Genomic DNA, 17,861 nt, shown 5'->3' with positions numbered 1-17,861 from the left:
AGTTTTCTTGCCAGCTGATCCCCCCCTGCTCCATATGTGCATGTATTATCGATTGTGCTTCAGATTGATACAAGGCATGTGAACATGCATCACTCTCAGTTCAAATAGGGTATTCTAATGTGCTGATGTGGCAAAAAAATTGAAGATGCGTAGTATTTACTTTTTTTGTTTCCTAGTAGCTTTCAGGGAAGATGTCTGAAATTTACTTCTTAATCTCAAACCATTAGAGTAAAAATGCTCTTTGTTAGTTAGAGGGAAATCTCATTAGTGGTCTTTGTGCGCTGGAAAGTTGGACCTAAATATGTATGTGTATCATGTTTCAGGTATAGGAAATAGAAGATACAAGAGCCCAATTCTGATAACTCTACGTTGAAATGATTGATGATGCCTGAAAAACTGTTCACTTAAATACAGCCTATGATGTTAAAATATTATACTTTCTTTGTATGATAAAGATTGTAAAATCTGTAAAAGGCCACGTTTAGCACTAGAAATCCAGAGAGGTAAATGTATCCCAGAGATTAAGCCTGTTGTCTTTAGTAGAGCTCCTTTGATAAATTTATTTGATTTTATATATGTAAACTAATTTATATTATTTTATGTATTATATATTATATATATATATTACAATATATATTATATATTATGTATATAAAATATGTATTATATATAAACTCACTGGGTTTAGCACTTGCTTGGATGATCCTGGCATCCTCTAGCCAGTTCTAATATAGATAGTTCAAAAAAGTTGTTAAAAACCCACAGATGGTCCGGTCAGGAGTCTTTAAGGGGTTGGAAACACACATTTCAGTGAAAGATATTCTATCCTATGTAGCTCATTCAAGAGGTTAAGAGGTGACATCCTCAAAAATTGAAAAGGGAGAGATGCTGAATGCGGAAGGTAAAAAGGAGGCAGACAGCTTGGCAGGGAGAGAGGAGACAAAGGGGCTTCTGATTCTCCATTAGCACTTGCTGTTGAACTGTGTGCTTCGTGGGGGGGGGGTGGGTGTTGTACAAGCCCTTTCCCCTTAACAGTTATTGCTACTGGGCAGGAGCCTCACAGTGCGCTGTGACGGTGGGGCGGCGTACCAAGGCTTGCTGGCCATTGCTGGGAGATCTTAAAGCAGGGCATTTTTTCAGCCTCAAAGCAACGTATCACCTTTTGATCTTGAAGATGGAAATAATTCAGAGGAGTCCCGTGGTCTAAGTAATGTAGGAGGTCGTATGGACTTAGCACAAATCCTCTTTTCTGTCCTTAAAATCTATCAGTGCTGTACCTATTTGCAGATCTGTTGGTTGTTTATGGTACATCTCTGCCTCGCTGCGTAGGGGCTCTCTAGTGTGGCAGGCCAGCTTGGCTCAGGAAATCACACCACCAGGGTTTTATAGTCAGAACACAGATGCTACAGTGGATAAGAGAGAAACTAGTGACGTGGGGTTTGGTTTTTGTTTAATACAGCAGCTTGCGTTTTTGTTTTTTTTTTTTTATGTTCACCCCCGAATTGCTTCTTTTGTTTGCCCAAAGAATGTTTCAGAATGATTGCTACAATTATAAACCTGTAACATCAAACCTTAAAACCCCTGAAAATGTCAAGATTTTTAAAGTGGAAATAATGTACTATTGTGCAGCATATTTTTGGAGTCCTAAAAAGAACTCAAGTTCTTGATTTTCCAGCAAGCTAGGAGAGACTGATGGGAAACACTTGCGTTACAGCTGAGGCCTGGTTAGCTGTGACCGTGGGCCTGTGTTTGGATTGCAAACTGTGGCAATACTTTTACAAATTACTCTGCTCTATTTTTTTCCCCAGTGAGTGGACAAACCCAGTCTCATGTATTCCTATGCAGTATAGGTGTTTGTGAGGTTAGAAGGCATTTTTTCAGACAGGAACTGTAATGGTAGTCTTGCCAACTGAAGTATCTCTCCTTTCTGTTGTATCTTTGGAGTAAGGAGGTTGCTTTCCTCATGAAGGTGATTGGCTAAGACCTCTGAGGTTCATTTTCCAGCTGTGTAGCAACCTGTTTATTCTCACACGGCTATGTGTCTCACCTGTAAGACTCTATAAACTATTTCCCCTTCTGTCTCTTTGTAAATTCTTTGAAGAACGAGCTCTCTTCTAAGCAGGGCTGGTTCATCAGACTGAATAGGAGCTTTCAGCAGTGGTGTCACGATAATAGCTGCATTTCATAGGAATAAGTGTATGCCAAACACAAGCACATCAGAATGTGGTTTGAGTGTGGGAATTTCACTGTGTACAAGTCCAAGGAAAAGTTGGTCAAAACCCAGAGTTTTCTGTCTTTGGGGAATTTTGTAAAAAAAGTAATAATAAGTTTTTTTTTAAAAATCATCTTACTTCTGTAATCACAACACTTAAATTTCAAAATTTGGTGTGGTCAGGAAAGCAAAGGAGGAAAGGGGATAATTAACTTTGAAATGATTGGAGTGTTTGGTTCTGAAAACAGAAAAATGAAATGTATTTTTGCGTTCTGAGATCTGACGTCCACTCAGCTACGATTCCCTGCAGCCCTGTGACAGGGAGGGAAGAGTCCAAGCAGAGCTCCAGCTGTGTTCTCCAGGCTCCTGATGTGGAAATGCGGCTGAGTCTCTGTTAGAACAGCAGGTCCAGGGACTTGTAGGAGCCCATCTGCACAGCATGGAATAGCTGGAGGAAGCCCTAAGAGTCCATATGGTGAGGCTACCTTGGAAGATTGGCCTCTTTGGTTGACACATATCTGAACTTGGAGGAAATGTGGCAGTTTCTTAGCAGAACTGCACCCAGCAAGCAGAATTCTGCCGTGAAATCACTGAAATGCATGTCTGAATGAAGCATTTTGGATTTGACAGACTATCATTTTCCGGTTAAAAGTATTTTTCTGAAAACTTCTTAGTCAACTATTTTTCTGAAAACTTCTTAGTCAACTGCTGTGCTCACAGACTTTTTTCTTTATTTAGTTTTCTTTCAGTGCATTCTGGTAAACATATCTCAGATTATTTGTTTTTGGCAAGTAATGGAAGAGCAAGGGATGTTTGAAGAATACTTTTAGCTTGTACAAGCCAATATCAAACCAGAAAATGGATACATGTTCTTACAGTTTAATAATGTAATTGACTTTATTAAAGTGTAATAATTTGTTGCTGGAAAATGAAGCTTAAAAATCCTGCAGGATTAAGGGCATTTACTTTGTGTGTGTGTGTGTGTGTGGTGTGTTTGTTTTCCCCAAACACACACGCGCACACACACACGCTCCCATCCTATCCTCTGAACTAATTTGATTCCCACTCTTTTGTAGTCACTGAGCTGAACAGTGCTGTGATCATACTGAAGATGCTAAGCATGAAAGATTTTATATGGTATTTCTAACTGGATGGCAGTTACCTATTCTGGCTACTAATATTAAGTCCTTATACTTAAAATTTTGCCTTTATTCTATATACATCCCATTCAAATTTTCTTAAGTGTTTGTGTGGTTTTTTTCTACTACCTTATACCACTGAAGAAGTTGAGGCATAGGAAAAACAGCTGCAGTTTTGCAGATGTTTTGTGGAAAGACCACACAAATCATTATTTTAAAAAAGGAAAAAAGAAATAGCGACTCGCCTCTGAAATTCTTACATCCTGAATAGTATGAAATTAAATAAGCATTTTAGGCCTGTGTTTTTAAGTGCTTGGGTTTCTTTTTAAAGAATAATCTTATCGTACTGCTTGGGTTCATCTGTTTCTGTCTAGTTTCTGAGATGTTGTGTGGCATAGAAGAGGGTACAGCCTTTCCCTAGCCCTTTGACCGTTGTTGCACTGCTGCAAACCAGATCCTTGTCCTGTGGAGTTCAGTGAAACAATATCTGTACTGTGGCTGGGAGTGTAGCTTAAAATGCTCACTGTTCGAGCACTTAGGACACATTAGCTCAAAGTAGTGTTAAAAACTAGCGATGCTTTTGTTACACTTGAAAAGGTACATTGCTGAGACGTAGCTGGAAGGTCAGATCAGGCACGGCTTCTGTTGTGTGACACATTGAACCCAAGAAACCCAAATACTAGGCGAGCAGTTCTTGCCAAACGTAACTCAGATTTTACCTTAATTTCTCTTTTATTTCCTCTACAAAATATACTGAGCCAGTTAAAACAATAAATGGTTACAGGGAACCTCGAACACTTCTTCTGTGTTTTCTTCCCTCTTTTTGTTATTGAAAGACAGCCCCCCCCAAGTAGCCCTGATCCAGTATGCCAGGGCAGGCCGGCAGTTAGCTTCCATCTCATCCTTCAGGAGCACTGAACATTGTGCAACCAGTAGGATTATTCTTACCTCAGTTCCACCTGAGTTCTGTAGGTGAGGATTATCTTTTTTTCTGCCACTACTTTTATCCTTAAAGCATGTGAACTAGGCTTTATGAAACTTTGTCCCAAGAAGAGATTAACTGATGTTCACGTGAGTATTTCAGTGTGTTTTGTTCTGCTGTTTCCCCTTTTAGGTGACAGCGAGATTGTAAATAATATGTACGAGACCGACCCTGATCTCCTTGCTGGCGAAAGTGCAGAGGAGGAAACAGAGGACAGTATTATGTCCCCCATTCCTGTCGGACCTCCATCACCCTTTCCCACCAGTGAGGACTTCACTCCCAAGGAGGGCTCACCTTATGAAGCTCCCGTCTACATTCCTGATGACATTCCAATCCCACCAGATTTTGAACTCAGAGAATCTTCGATTCCAGGGGCAGGGCTAGGGATTTGGGCCAAAAAGAAGATTGAAGTTGGGGAAAGATTTGGACCCTATATGACAGTACAAAGGAGCACATTAAAGGAAACAAACTTTGGATGGGAGGTAAGCGTGCTGAATGTGCTAATCACATTCATTTGTCTTCTGTGCAAACTGTTCATAAAGCTAGACTGAGTCCCGACTGGCCTGGGGACACCAGTAGTGGCTTTGCTAATGCCGTATTTCCCTGCGTTATTTTGCATCCCCGAATACCTGCAGTATTTAAAAAGCAGCAGAAATCCTTTTTAAGATAGCTTCTTGGGCTACAAATACTGCCCTAGCACCATTTTGGAAGGTTGGTTTTAAGTGATGTTGGGTCACTTCTTAAAGTGCTTGTCATTTTCAAATTGTGTTCAGAACTTGTCACAATGGAAGAAATATGATTAGTCGCATCATGTTTTGTAGTTGGGTGTGTTACCTTTGACTTCCAGTCCATGTTAGCTGTGCAGGCGTTATTAACTGGTCATAGAAAAATAGCATGTACCCATTAACACTCTAGATGTTCTTGAGTTCTTGTTCTGCAGCAAAGATAAAGAAATGTGAAAGTCATTTTCCCCTAAGAGCTAAACAAAAAACAATCTTCAATGGGAAAACCAGCACTATCCCAGAACTCCTGTCTTTCTCCCTGCTTTTCTGGGATTGTTCCAGAAATCATCTTACTCTCTTCTGCTCCTATATTCTTCATTTGAAAATATCTCTACCCCTACTAATTATCATCAATTATAGTAGATTCTGTGAACAGTGAAACATAGCCTAGGATTTGTGCTCTGTGTCCACAGCCCTATCCCAGTGCCTCCAGTGTCCGTTATAGAATATATAATTGCTTCTCTGTTGTAGCCCTCATGTCCACACCAACACTGCAACACCCCTGATGGGCATCGGATCTGCTGTCTTGTCTTGAGAAAGGGCTGCATCTGGGGCAGCTGGTTCAGGCTCACGTGCTATTTGAGGGCTAGCCCTGTCCATCCAAACACGCCGAAGGTGAATTTTACCTCCCTTTTGCCCGGGTGAAGCAGTAACTTGGCCTGTTTCCTCCACCAGCCACTAACTGACATGAAGCCACGGTTTAAAAGCTATTTGAGTACAGAGGTGAGAAGCAACTAAGGGATAAAACTGTAGGACTTATCATGTGGGCAAGCCAACAGTGCTATCACAGCAGCTCTGTTTTCTTAGAAAACAAGGTCAAAAAGGCCAAACTTAAGCATTAACATTTTAAATTGTGTCTGATTATATTTACACTCTTGATTGTGAAGCCTGAAAAATCAGTGAGCAGTTTGATCCTGTGAAGCCCAAAGAAGTATGTCCAGATGTTTTAGTTTACTTTTTTAATTGTCCAAAGTGCAGAAAAAAAGCAAACCCCACTTGCTAGAAAACCAAAACTCAGTCATGTTTTGTTGTTCAGCAGTAGGAAGTGTCTGAATGAAGAGCTAAAACCAGAGTTTGGTTAAATGGCTGAGTTCAGAAGTTTGCTTTTCTCTCTCTCCTAATGCAGGGGAGGAAGGGAAATTCAACAGAGTTTTGATTCCCTGTCCCCCCTGCTGACGACATTGCTCAGAAGTTCATCTTTGTGTTAGCTTCTCTTCTTGTGAATATCATGACAGAACATTTGATTAGTATTACTGTATTGGCTTCAAAACACGGGGATTTTTGGGAAAAAAACCCATCCCTGCAAATACACTGGAAACACTTGCCTGTTTCAGGGAGGCTGTAGGTGTAGGGCAGCTTGAGGTTAGCTGATGCACTGATCACTTTAAGGTCTCTCTGAGACTAAGCACAATTTTCCTCTAGGAATATGAAATATTGATTATTTATAGGCTGCAATGTGGGAGTGGCTCCTACAGAAAGGTGAAGTCTCTTTTTCTGAACCTAGATTTTATAGGTGGCATTTGTTGTTTGGTGTTTTGTTTTATGGTTGATTTTTTGGGAACAAAGTTCTATCCTCCTTGGCTACTAGAAGTAAGATCAAATTTGAAAGGCAAATCTTTTTTTCTATGACCTTGGCAAAACTTTGTCCTTGTATTTCTGATAAAAGTTTGTATTTACGTTCATGTTTTTAAGAAATGTTCCCTATATCCATTCTGCACTGAGTGCCAGGCCTGATACAAGCCGTATCTATTCACTTCGGTCTACGTTGACTTTGTGATACTGTTTATTTTTTTAGCGTAATTGAACAAACTTTCTTTCTCTGCGGTCCTTGTCACATTCCAGCGGCATTCTTTTGTTCTCTGATTTGGCCCGTATGTTTCATGCCTGAAAGGAAAGACTATGTGTCCTCCATCAGATGTCCTCAAACACTGTCTTCGACCCGCCCTGACACTCTCTCTTTTGACCTTGCCTGCACTTGCAGACACCTCTTGAAGTTTTCCACTTTAAAGGCAGTTCAGAAACCCATTTTTAGTCACTCGGTACCTTTGTCATTTCACCGGGGAACAACGTACATGGATACCTTCATGTGCTAAATGGGAATTAATGTAATCAATGCTGTCTGCTTGTGGGTTGGTTTCTGAGCAGTTTCCTTTGTGTGTAAGGTTGAAAAGGCCTTAAAGAGATGTTCAAGGCAACTTGACATGATGTCACTAGGAATGATGCTAGGAAATTGTAACTTGGGCTATGTTTCCATCCTCTGTTAAGAAAACTTTAGTTGGCAGACAACCGGCAGCAAGAGAAAAAAAGAAAAGGGAGGGTTTTTTTGTCAGCCTGTAACTTGTTGACTAGACTTTTGCCTCTATGTGTTGTTTCTTACAGTAGTGATAAATCTAACAAATCTAGTTTCTGTAGCATTCCTTGAGAAGTGTTCCTCATGCTGTTTGATGTTATTCTTTGACAATACTTCTCTGTAACCTGTCGTTTTGACTTGCAGTGACTTGAGAGGTGAATGTGGTTGTAAGACTTCTTACATGTGACTCCTTATTGCTGGTTAACGAGATACTACCATTATACCTGAAGTGCCTGTCCTAGTAGTTGTATTTGTGCTTCAGGAAAGATGTCTGTGCTTCACACCCAACCTTCTTATCTATTCATGCTTCTCAGTTCATTTTCTATAGTTTATACTCTTGATAATGCCACTTCTCTGGACACCCCAGCTCACGCCCTCAAATCCTAAAAACCTCATCTTTTTTGTTTGTTTGTTTTTAATAGTCATCAGTTCCTTAATTTTAATAGTGTTTCTGCCTTTCGCACAGAAAGTTCATGCCCTTCATCACAGGAAATTTGTTGTCAGGCTTTGACTAAACAAAGAGTGCCACTAGGAGTGGAAATATCTAAGAATGCTTTACATCACATTTTAAAGTGGCCTTTCATTAGCAACATCTCAGTTTTGCTAGAAAACTGTTGTTTATGGTGTTGTATAGGATGCATCTTTGTGCTGAAAAATGCCTATCTGGCTTCTGAACATGGTCAGTGTGCAAATTTCTTAATGGGTTTGGACTTGTGCCCATCTGTAATGGGCCCCCATCTGCTGTGGGTAGCCTCAGGCGTGAAACAGTGTGGGGGGACGCTGAAGTAGGCTCTTTATGTGTAGGTGTGTAGGAAGGCATGGCTTTATTGCTGTTCTGTGGATTTTTGTAGTTAAAGCTTAGGCATGCTAATTCAGCGTATTAAAATACAACACAAATTTAAAAATGCTTCAGTTTGTACTTCACAATTAAGATTGGTTTCTTCTAATTTCTGTAATTAAAAACATCCATTGGGAGGGGGGCTGGAAAATGGGCTGCTGAGGGCTTTGATTTGAAAATGGGTCTCTCTCTTCTGTCCAAGGCGCATTAATGCTGCAGAAATAGCTTTCTCTTTTCAAACTTCAGTAAGACCAGATCTGTGAAAATTAAAATGAAACAAAACAGTTAACTGTGTTTCTTTGCAGTCTGCAAGAAACATGGGCTCCTGTTTGCAGGCAGCGGCCAGCTCTTTTTTTTTTTTTTCACCTGAACTGTTTGATCCAGACCTGGCTCTGGTGTAAAACATCTAGCTCCAGGAGGTAAAAGAAGAATGCTCTTTGCTGAAACTTTCAGCTTTACTCATTATTTCTCCTAATAGCCTAAAACGTCATAGAGAATACAGAATGCTGTGTCTTACTTGCCGTATCTTGAAAAAAAGATATGTATTTTTTTATTATAGATGTTTTTCCTTTTAGTCAGACAGGAGGGACTGGGTTAAGACTGGGTGAATACATGTCCTACTTTATCTGCAGCAGGTCTTTACTATCTTGTTTCTTTGAATGTTTTTCTTCCAACATTTGCTTTGTGGAATATGTTGTAAAAAATATTCTTTAAATTAAACCACACCTATTATTCAAGGGCTTTTTTAACATGGGATGACAGTGAGTGATTCATGCTCATTTCATAAAAATAAATGAGATGTGTCGGTCTTCCGGCCCCCACCCCCTCACAGGGATGATTCAGTAAGTGCTTGTATAGGATGGTGTGCCGTGTGTTTTCCCTCTGTGCCTCATTCCCTGACACTACTGTGCTGGTCATGTTTATCTACCTTTTTTTCCTTAAAAGACACCACCCAAACTAAAAGCCTTGTGATTATTTAGTGTGACGTGATTGCATTTCTGCTCTGCTCTTCTGATCCTATTACTTCCTTGCCTGCTGACACAGAACATACCATTCAGAGTACCCCAAATAAATCACAGCGTGTTTTCACTTTATTGCCTCTGGGACCTTAAAAAAAAAAAAAAAAAAAAAGGCGTAATGATTTTGATCACTTTGTTGAGCAAATAGTGATATTTATCATAGCACTGTTTATTTTGCTAATTGAGAGAAGAATGGGAATCACATCCTGGAGAGAAATATAGCAACTGAATTCCAGGGAATTTGGAAACAATCAGATACGCTTTTAGCTCAGTTTGCTTCACAGGGTAAATACCATTAATAAAATTTAGTTATTAGTTTCCTTGTTTTGATTTGTATTTTAAGAGAGGTTATTTCCTGAAACACAAGAGACTTCTCTTACGCTAAAGTGTAAGAGGCAGGCTTCTTCTTTACATATGGAAAATAAGTGCTTTCATTTGATACTTTAGGGTGAAGATATAAGCTGTCCCATGAAAGACAAATAACTGTGGAAAAAATAAGAGCCGGCAGCTAAGGATGCAGCAGACATTCTTGGCTTCACATCTGTGCCAGTGGAAAACTCTGCTGTTTTTTGAACATGCTTTATAGTGTCAGTGATTCATAGTAGTTCAACCTCCCTGTTCCCACAAAATAGAATATTGAAATTTTGGTGGGGGGGTGTCTTTTGTGTTTATTTTATTTATTTTTTTTTAAATACTTGTGAGTGCCAAGGGAAATTTATTTCACACGACTGGCTTTGAGTGCTGAGAGGAGAATTATATTGTATTTCCTGGAGTCTTAAAAATATTAAAAAAGGAAGGAGACTCTAAGCATTCTTCTAGCAGTGATGGTTTTGCTGTGCTTTCCAGTTAAAAGAACATGAGGCTAAATTCCTTCAGTTCACTTTAAAGGCTGATACGTTTTGTTAAAGAAGCATGTTCTTGTCTGTCCTGTTTCTTAACAAAAGATGCTAAAAGAAGTATGAATCCTTTAAATGAGCAAAGAAATCCCAAAACCTGTTTGCACTCATCTCTTGCTAATGTTCTTTTAGCTCTTAGACTGAAAGGATGTGATGACATTTCCTTGTAGTTTTTCTTCAAGGGTCTTCTGATTCATTCATTTTCTCTGGCCTCTGCCTTTCCCTTTGGCTTGAGAATAATGTTACTATAACAGCTTCTATCGCTCAGGGTAAGAGCTTATGAATTGCTGTTTTCAAAACCACATCTAATGCTCTTGCAGGGAATGAGCAGTCTTGGAAATTGCTGAAGAGTGGTGTGCATGGCCATTCCCTAGATGGAGCGTGTTACCTACGCAGAAAACATTTCCCATGCAAGATTACTTCACAATTTCTCAAAGTTTTGTTTGGCTAGAATAATTCTGAAAAAGAAAGAATCTATGGCTTCATAAGGTAAACAGAACGTGAGAGCACTCTGGGACCTCCCAGATACACTCTTAGCCACTAGTAGTTGCTAGTGGGCATCTGTAGTTAGAATTTATGTATATGTGCATTATAAAACTGCAGGTAAACTTTTGCTTTAGACTGAAAATGGGCACGTAAGTGAAAAAACTAACCTCAAGGAGGACAAAAAGCTCACTGAACTCTAAATATTGTAAATACTCTGTGATTTTGGGCCAGCAAAGTTGCTCAATGTTATATGTGCTAGATACTGTCCCCTTTCCAGAGGACAACTGTGGTGAGAACAGCAACACTTTAATTTGCTCCACAATACATGGCCTTTGTTGTGGTGAGGAAGGGGAAGGAGTTAGCTTCCAGGTCCTGTCAACTATTGGGCTATTTCCTATGCCTGGTATTAAAAACATGCCAGTAGGCACATGCTACGGGCTTTTGATTCAGAAAAAGAAGCAACAAAGAAAAAGCAGGGAAGTGTGCAGGGGAGCTGCTTCTTGTATCAAAGGCAAAACCCCATTCTCTACAACTAAATCTGTTGGGGGGTGGAGTGTAATTTATTAATTTCAACCCTGGATACAAATGCAAAATGCTCTCCGTGACATCCAAGTGAAATGACTGAAATTTGTACCATTTTTTGATGTTTCACCAAATGCTTCAATGTCAGGGTTAAAAGAGTAAGCCTTTTTTAGGCCCAAGAATGCCAAGATATCTTGCTCTATCTTAGGCCCTTCTCTAAAACATGGGTATATAAGGAATTAATCAAAAAAAAAAGAAGAGACAGGGGAAGGGAATGACTAAGAATACCTCCTGATATTTCTCCTTTATTTCCATAAGGGGTAATAACTCATGAGCAATCCGGCAGAGGGCACTTTCTTTAAATAGAACATTCTGATTCACAAGCAGAAAAAGGAAATAAATATTTTCTTTTCGTCTTTGAGAGACATCCATGAATATCAACTTCTGAAACAGTATTTTATCATCCACACTTAAAAAAAAAAACCCAAAAAAAACCGAGAGAGAGAAAGAAGAAAAGGAGGAAAAGAAAATCCCACAAAAAGCTCAGTGGTGACCACAGGGTTTGAAAAATAGCTCTTCTTCTTGTTTAAAGCCTTGCAGAATACAGGGCACTACTTTCTCTGGAATGTTAACCTATGTAGAAATCCAACCTTTATTTTGTCTGTTCCCGGAAAAGCCTGGCTGATGGAGCATTGGAACACAGTAGGCTTTTGTAAAGGAAGTGATCAATAAGTTAGAGTTAAAGCATAAATATACATGGGGCTTTAAAGGACACATCACTGTGGAGTCTTCCAGTTGCAATTTCAGAAGGTGGAAGCAATGCAAAATAACTTGCTTTGCTGTTCATAGGCTGCTTCTGCATGGTAATCACGGATGTGTTTGCTGTTTGAGAAGACAGTACTTGTGCTACTTTAGTAGTAGGTGTGATAGTATGGCACCGAGGACTCCAGCATGAGCTAGCCATACCAGAACGTACCTGGGTTCTCCAGTGACCTTGGGAGCTGTCTTCGAAGGTCGGAGCTGCTGCCGCTTTCCTACTTAAAGGTAGGCTACCCACACCTCTCTAGTACGGTCCTTGCTGCGCGAGGGACCCTGCCAGCCAGGTTCAATGTTTTATGTGTTCACCCAGTTATTTTCTGGGGTCCTTTTTCTGCGTAGCTTATCCCTAGCCCCTGAGTCCCAGTGACCTTGTGCTAAGACATTAGAGACAGTCGTTACTCAGCTTTGAGTTAAGGCTTAATTACTTGGAGCTGTGTTTAGACTCCTAAGGTTTGTGACATGAGCAAACCTTTCAGTGAACCTCATTTGAGTTGCTGGTTAAACATGAAGTCTGAAGGTTTTAAATTAAATTTCTTTACTTCAATCTGTATGATACAAGAAGTAGCAACAGTGAATTTTCCAGAATAAAATGTTCTGTTAATTACTTTCAGAGAAAGGGGAAATCACATTCTCTGCATAATTTGGCACTGCCCTCCTCTCCCCATAGCAAATATGGAGCAGCACCGCAGGTTTGGAGAACTGCTAAATGTAGCAACTCTTACTTTGTGGTATTTAGCACTTGACACATTTTGGCACTTTGATTGCTCCTTACTTGGCTCTGGAAATGCAAGTGGGTTACCTTGTTGTATACAGTGATGAAAACGACCCCTTTGGTCTGTGGCTCTTTCTGAAGTAGTGGGACGTAGGTGGGTCTTCGGTTTTCACTTGTTGACGTATTAGTTATTCATCCTTTCCTTTTTTTTTTTGGTGTATTTCATCACAGCAAAATACTGGGACCTGTACAAAATGAGACAGTCTTTGTACTGAAAGTTTACAACTTTGGAATGAAGGACCTGTTTATCCAAGGAAGGTGTGAGGCTAAGTTTGAGTCACATTTAGAAACATTAATGGAAGAAGCACGTCTGCAGGAGGAGGGCTAGTGGTCAGACAAGGTGGCCATTGGCCAGTCAGAGTGGAAGGAGTGTGTCCATGCATAGAGATGTCTTTGGAAATTTTATTACTAATCGTGGGCTTTGTTTCTCGAGTTGTGGCTAAGGCCAGCTGCTTTGCAAATTGTCCTTGTAAAATACGAACCTCGACTGGTTTGTGCATCTCTCATTTCCTGGTTCTCTCTGTTCTCTCTGAAAGCAAACAGATAAGAAGATCATCAGAGGCACAGGCCTAAGTGGAAGCTGGTTAGCTAATTGGGTTCCAGACTGGTAACAGTATGCTGTGACCATTTAATGTGTTTGCATTGATCAGAGACATGCACATTCAAGTGGGATGAGTAAATAAAGGAGAGGCATCTCTCTCGCAAGGGAAGTCAATCTGTGTACACATCAGGAAGCACAGACGAGAGAGCGGTTCGTCAGAACTTGCCATCACTCACTCTCTTTGCCCTAGAAATACACAAAATGTGCTTAAAAAACGTAAAGTGCTTTGCACTGAAGAGTATTCTCACCCAGACACCCTGCCTGTGCGCGCTCTTTAGTGGGGCTTATTTAGGCTGCTCTTGGCAACATGTTGCGAGCGAAGTAAATCTCCAGCATGTCCTGGAAGCAATGTAATGTACAGTAAATGATGCAGTAGTTCAGAAGCCCTGATCTTTAAGAATCAGCTTTGTGTTTAATGCATTTCATAACCTTTCTGGTATAGAAACGGCAACGTTCGGCCCACTCATGCCTGCATTTGTACTGAGGCAGTTTGTTCCGCACGCAGAAGTGGGTATTTTCTTCCTTTTGATCTGATTAGCAAGCAGTATGTTTCTTCACTTTCAGATAATGCCTGGGCAAGTCATTGCTTTAATTGTACATCTTATTGTGTCATCCCTCTTCAATCATGTTCAAAAATACCTACATTTCACCCTTGTCCCCCACCTCCCTTTTCCCATTTAGATCTCACTGAAGTCCATTCTACCTTATCAGCACAGTAATTTCATGAGCAGAGCTAGGATTTCTGCCGTTTAGGCCCCGGCCATTGTCTGTCGCAGCTGCAGTCAAGATAAACCCTCACCCAGAACAAAGTTGGAATGACCTTTTACAAGCAGAATCTGCCTTGTTTCCCTCCAGACTAATTTATCAGCCTTCATTTCAGCCTAGTCTCTCAGCAGAGGCCTGAAAGAACATTACAGAGAGCATGAATGAACAGGGGGATTAAGATGCTTGGCTAGTCCCTCTTTTTCCTCAGACACCTTCTGGATTTACTGAGATGTAAGCTGTAAATGACCGTAAGTGGTGAACTGCCTTAAACTTGGAGTAAGGGAAAGGGAAGGAGCCGGGGGGTGGGGTGGGGGGTGAATCACCAAAGCCAAATGTTTGGAAAAGGAGAGTGATGTTGGGAGCTGGATAAACCTCCTGTCTTGAAGTCAGAAAGTGGTAGGTCTGAGCAGTAGCGGAGTCCCCTGGCTCCGCTGACCGTTGCAGGGAGGGCTCCTGCTTGGTAGGCCAGTCTGTCCCCACGAGGGGCAGGGAGGGGGGACAGCCTGGGCAGAAAACTGCCCCGCAGGGAGATGGGCTCCAGCTTTTTCAGAACTGCTAGCAAGGGGGTCTTGCAAATTTAAATCCAGTTGCTTGATTTAAAGCAAATTTTAAAAACTGGATTACATATGTGTGTGCTACCAGTATTTTTGTGCAGCAGACCAGCAAAAATGTTATTGGGAGCATGATTTTAATGCTGCAAGAGCTGTAGTTTTTTTTAAAGTGAACTTGACAAGTGTCAAAGAGCCTAATGTGAAAGAAAAGATCCACTTTTACACTTTTAGCTGGCAACAGCCATAGTCCGAAGGACGTGCTGTAAGCAGGCAAATAAATATTTGTCTCTTGCAGGAGGGGAGGGTTTTCAGCTATAGTTTGGGTGAACAACCTGCCTTTACAACATGGGTGGTTGTTGTTAGCTTCAGCGGAATTGGGTAATTCCACCCCTGATACCATAAGACATCAGATATCTTTTTAGTGCTTACACCTTTTAGCTTTCTTCATCTTTTATATAATGCACGAAAGGGTTGTTTAACAACTTTGAAACATTACTGTTAAATCACAAGCTGCTCAGTTGAGGGGGGCGGAATCCTTGTCTGTAAAACTTGAATCATTGTGGTGGATTACTTTAATTGAGTTGACTTGAAAGCTTTTGCAAGGGAAGAATTAAACACAGCTCCAGTGATTTAGCCTTTGATATTGGTAGTGGTGGTTATTACCGGTGCTGTATTACTGCATGTGTGTCTTCTCCCGTCAGTCGAGGAACACAGCCGAGGCACAAAGGCAGGCTGGGAACCTGCCGGCGATGCTCCCTTCGGAGCCAGGCGTGCAGTCCTGCTGCTGTGGGGTGGGACTGGGGGGGGCTGGCCAAGTGGCGGAAATGTGTACATAGAAAAATGTAATGCAAGCAGATTTTGCACCCTCGGTAGATTATTTGAGCTTCTGGTATATTTGAATGTTTTGGAATCTTTCAACTTACAGTGAAAAAGAAGTAAGAGGCGAAGGATGGAATGAATGGCGGGTGTGGGGGGAGTGTGGAAGCAGTCAAGTGAGCAGCAGGGCAAAAACATACTGAAGAACCAACTTGTGAAATTCATGTGGCAGTGTCAAGCAATAGTGAACATCAACCGCAAGATGTTTAGAAGCTGGATGCAGATAAAAGACCAATGTTTTGAAATTATTTTAAGGTTATGAGGAGTTTAGCGTATTCACTGGACAAGCCTGGAATTTTGGCTATGAGAATTTCAGATCTTCCTGTGACTGTACATACCAAAAAACCCTACTGCAATTAATTGGTATTTTCCTTTCTGAGCAGTAAAAGCCCTCAAAATGCAGTGACTTGTGATTATAACAGAAACGTCTAGGTTTTTCTAAAGCTTTGGAAGACTTCTGATTTAATTTAGATATTTGGGTGAAAGTTCAGGCTGTGATTGCTTTGTATCTTCTGTGTGGCTAACCCCTATTTGTGCCTTGGCAGTCTTTTAGCTAGTAATGTGGAAGTCATAGGATTTTTAGAGTTGATGCAATCTTTTTTGCTCTCAGCAGCGGTTATGTTTAATCTCTTATTGAGAGAGCTTAATAATGCAAAAGTACTACACTGTTATGAAGCTTGCACCATGTTATATGTTTACTTGCATTCAAACAAGAGGTGTGTGCATCTGCTCTCGTAAATACTAACCAAACTGTTGTTCAAAGTACTGATTTACGGACACTTCCACTCTCAGAAGTTAACTGTCTTTTGCTATTCATAAGTGCTTAATATCATCTCCAAAATGAATTTCAGCAGTGTGGAAGGGAGATAAAAAGGCTGTCTTTCTGGAGAGTTGTTGAGGCAAAATGCAGATAGTTACTTATAATGGGAGAGATTATTTTTGGCTCTTGTCCAGTTTCCTGGGAAATGGACAGAAAGAAGCTTAATTTCTTGTAGTCCACTGCAGCTGTGCTTAGGTTTTAATAAGCACACAAGCTTGATTTAAAAAAAAAAAAAAAAAAAAAAAAAAAAGAATCCAGGAAGTTCAGATTCTTGTCAAGTTGTCTATGTTCTTTGGAGGAGAAATTGGGTTTTACTGCTAAGTGGACTAGCAGTACATCACAGACATAAGTTAAGTGTCAGGGATGGTGCTGACCGAAATGTCAGTAACCCTGCAAAACTTAGTAAGTGAGCAAAAACAATCACAGGTTAACTTCCATTTACATACATGTAAGGTCATGTAATTTAGTGGAGAATAATCTAAGCTGTGTCTGTGCAATGCTGAACTTCAAACTGGCAGAATGGAGGGAGGAGAGCTTGCAGTCTCTGCTGACAGAGCTGTGAAATCATTGCCTCAGTGTGCAGTGGCAGCCAAAAAATAGTCAACAGTACACGGGGCTTACCAGGAAGGATGTTGAGTAGAAGGCAGAGGACATCATTATGCTGCTATATAGCTCGTGGTGGGCCTCCATCTTGCAGCTGTGGTGTGAGGAGAGGTAGAGCAGAGCTGGGGAAAAAACAGGGGAGGGACACTGAAATTTCCCAAGGACTGAACAACTTTTCTAGAAGGAAGAACTAGAAAATCTGGTTTTGCTGACTTTGGAGAGGAGAAGGTGTAGAGTAGATAACTGTTGAAGTTTACAAAGTCCTGAAAGCAGTGGATAAAGGGAAATTGTAATTTCTATCTAAGAAATAATGTAATACCTGTAGTAGCAGCATTTGATGAAACTAGTAGAAAAAATGTTTAAATTAAATACAAGCAAGTACTACTTCATGTAGTGAAAAGTGAATCCCAGAACATGGTATCTGCTGAGACAGGTAGATCAGAAGGTTCTGAGAGGACTGGGGTGGTGTGAATCCAGCCCATGGATGGATGTATCAGCAGGAGTAGGCAGGGATATTGTCTCTAATATCTCTTATGTAGTGGCTCTGGATACTGGAGGACTACAAGGCAAATGTAGTGGTAATGGGCTCCCTAAATACTGTCTCCAGCTTTCATTGTCATCACTGCTCTTGTCCTAAGGTCAGGCAAAGACCAACCCTGAAAACGTCCTTGAGGCTGTCCTTTGGCAGAAAGGGGCATCAAGGGCCAAAAAACAACCAAGGAAGAAGTTAAATGTTTCTGGGTGGTAACAAATGACGTAAAGGGAGAAGTTGTGGGGTCAAGGGACTAAAACAGGGAACACACCAAATAGTGCCCCAAGTTAGAGGGG

The 17,861-nt window shown here is 40.7% G+C and overlaps 1 protein-coding gene across 3 annotated transcripts in view; it reads left to right on the top strand.

The window, feature by feature from the left end:
• PRDM16 (PR/SET domain 16) overlaps positions 1-17,861 on the top strand; it is a 345,908-nt gene that overhangs the window by 121,983 nt on the left and 206,064 nt on the right. For all 3 annotated transcript variants that reach the window (XM_080380315.1, XM_080380313.1, XM_080380314.1), the window contains exon 2: positions 4,466-4,815. In XM_080380315.1, coding sequence (XP_080236441.1) covers positions 4,466-4,815 — 350 coding nt within the window. The remainder of the gene's footprint in view (positions 1-4,465; positions 4,816-17,861) is intronic.

Source organism: Falco punctatus, assembly GCF_963210335.1.
Source record: "Falco punctatus genome assembly, chromosome: 3".
Lineage (NCBI taxonomy): Eukaryota > Metazoa > Chordata > Aves > Falconiformes > Falconidae > Falco > Falco punctatus.
This window is presented reverse-complemented; position numbering and strand designations above follow the sequence as displayed.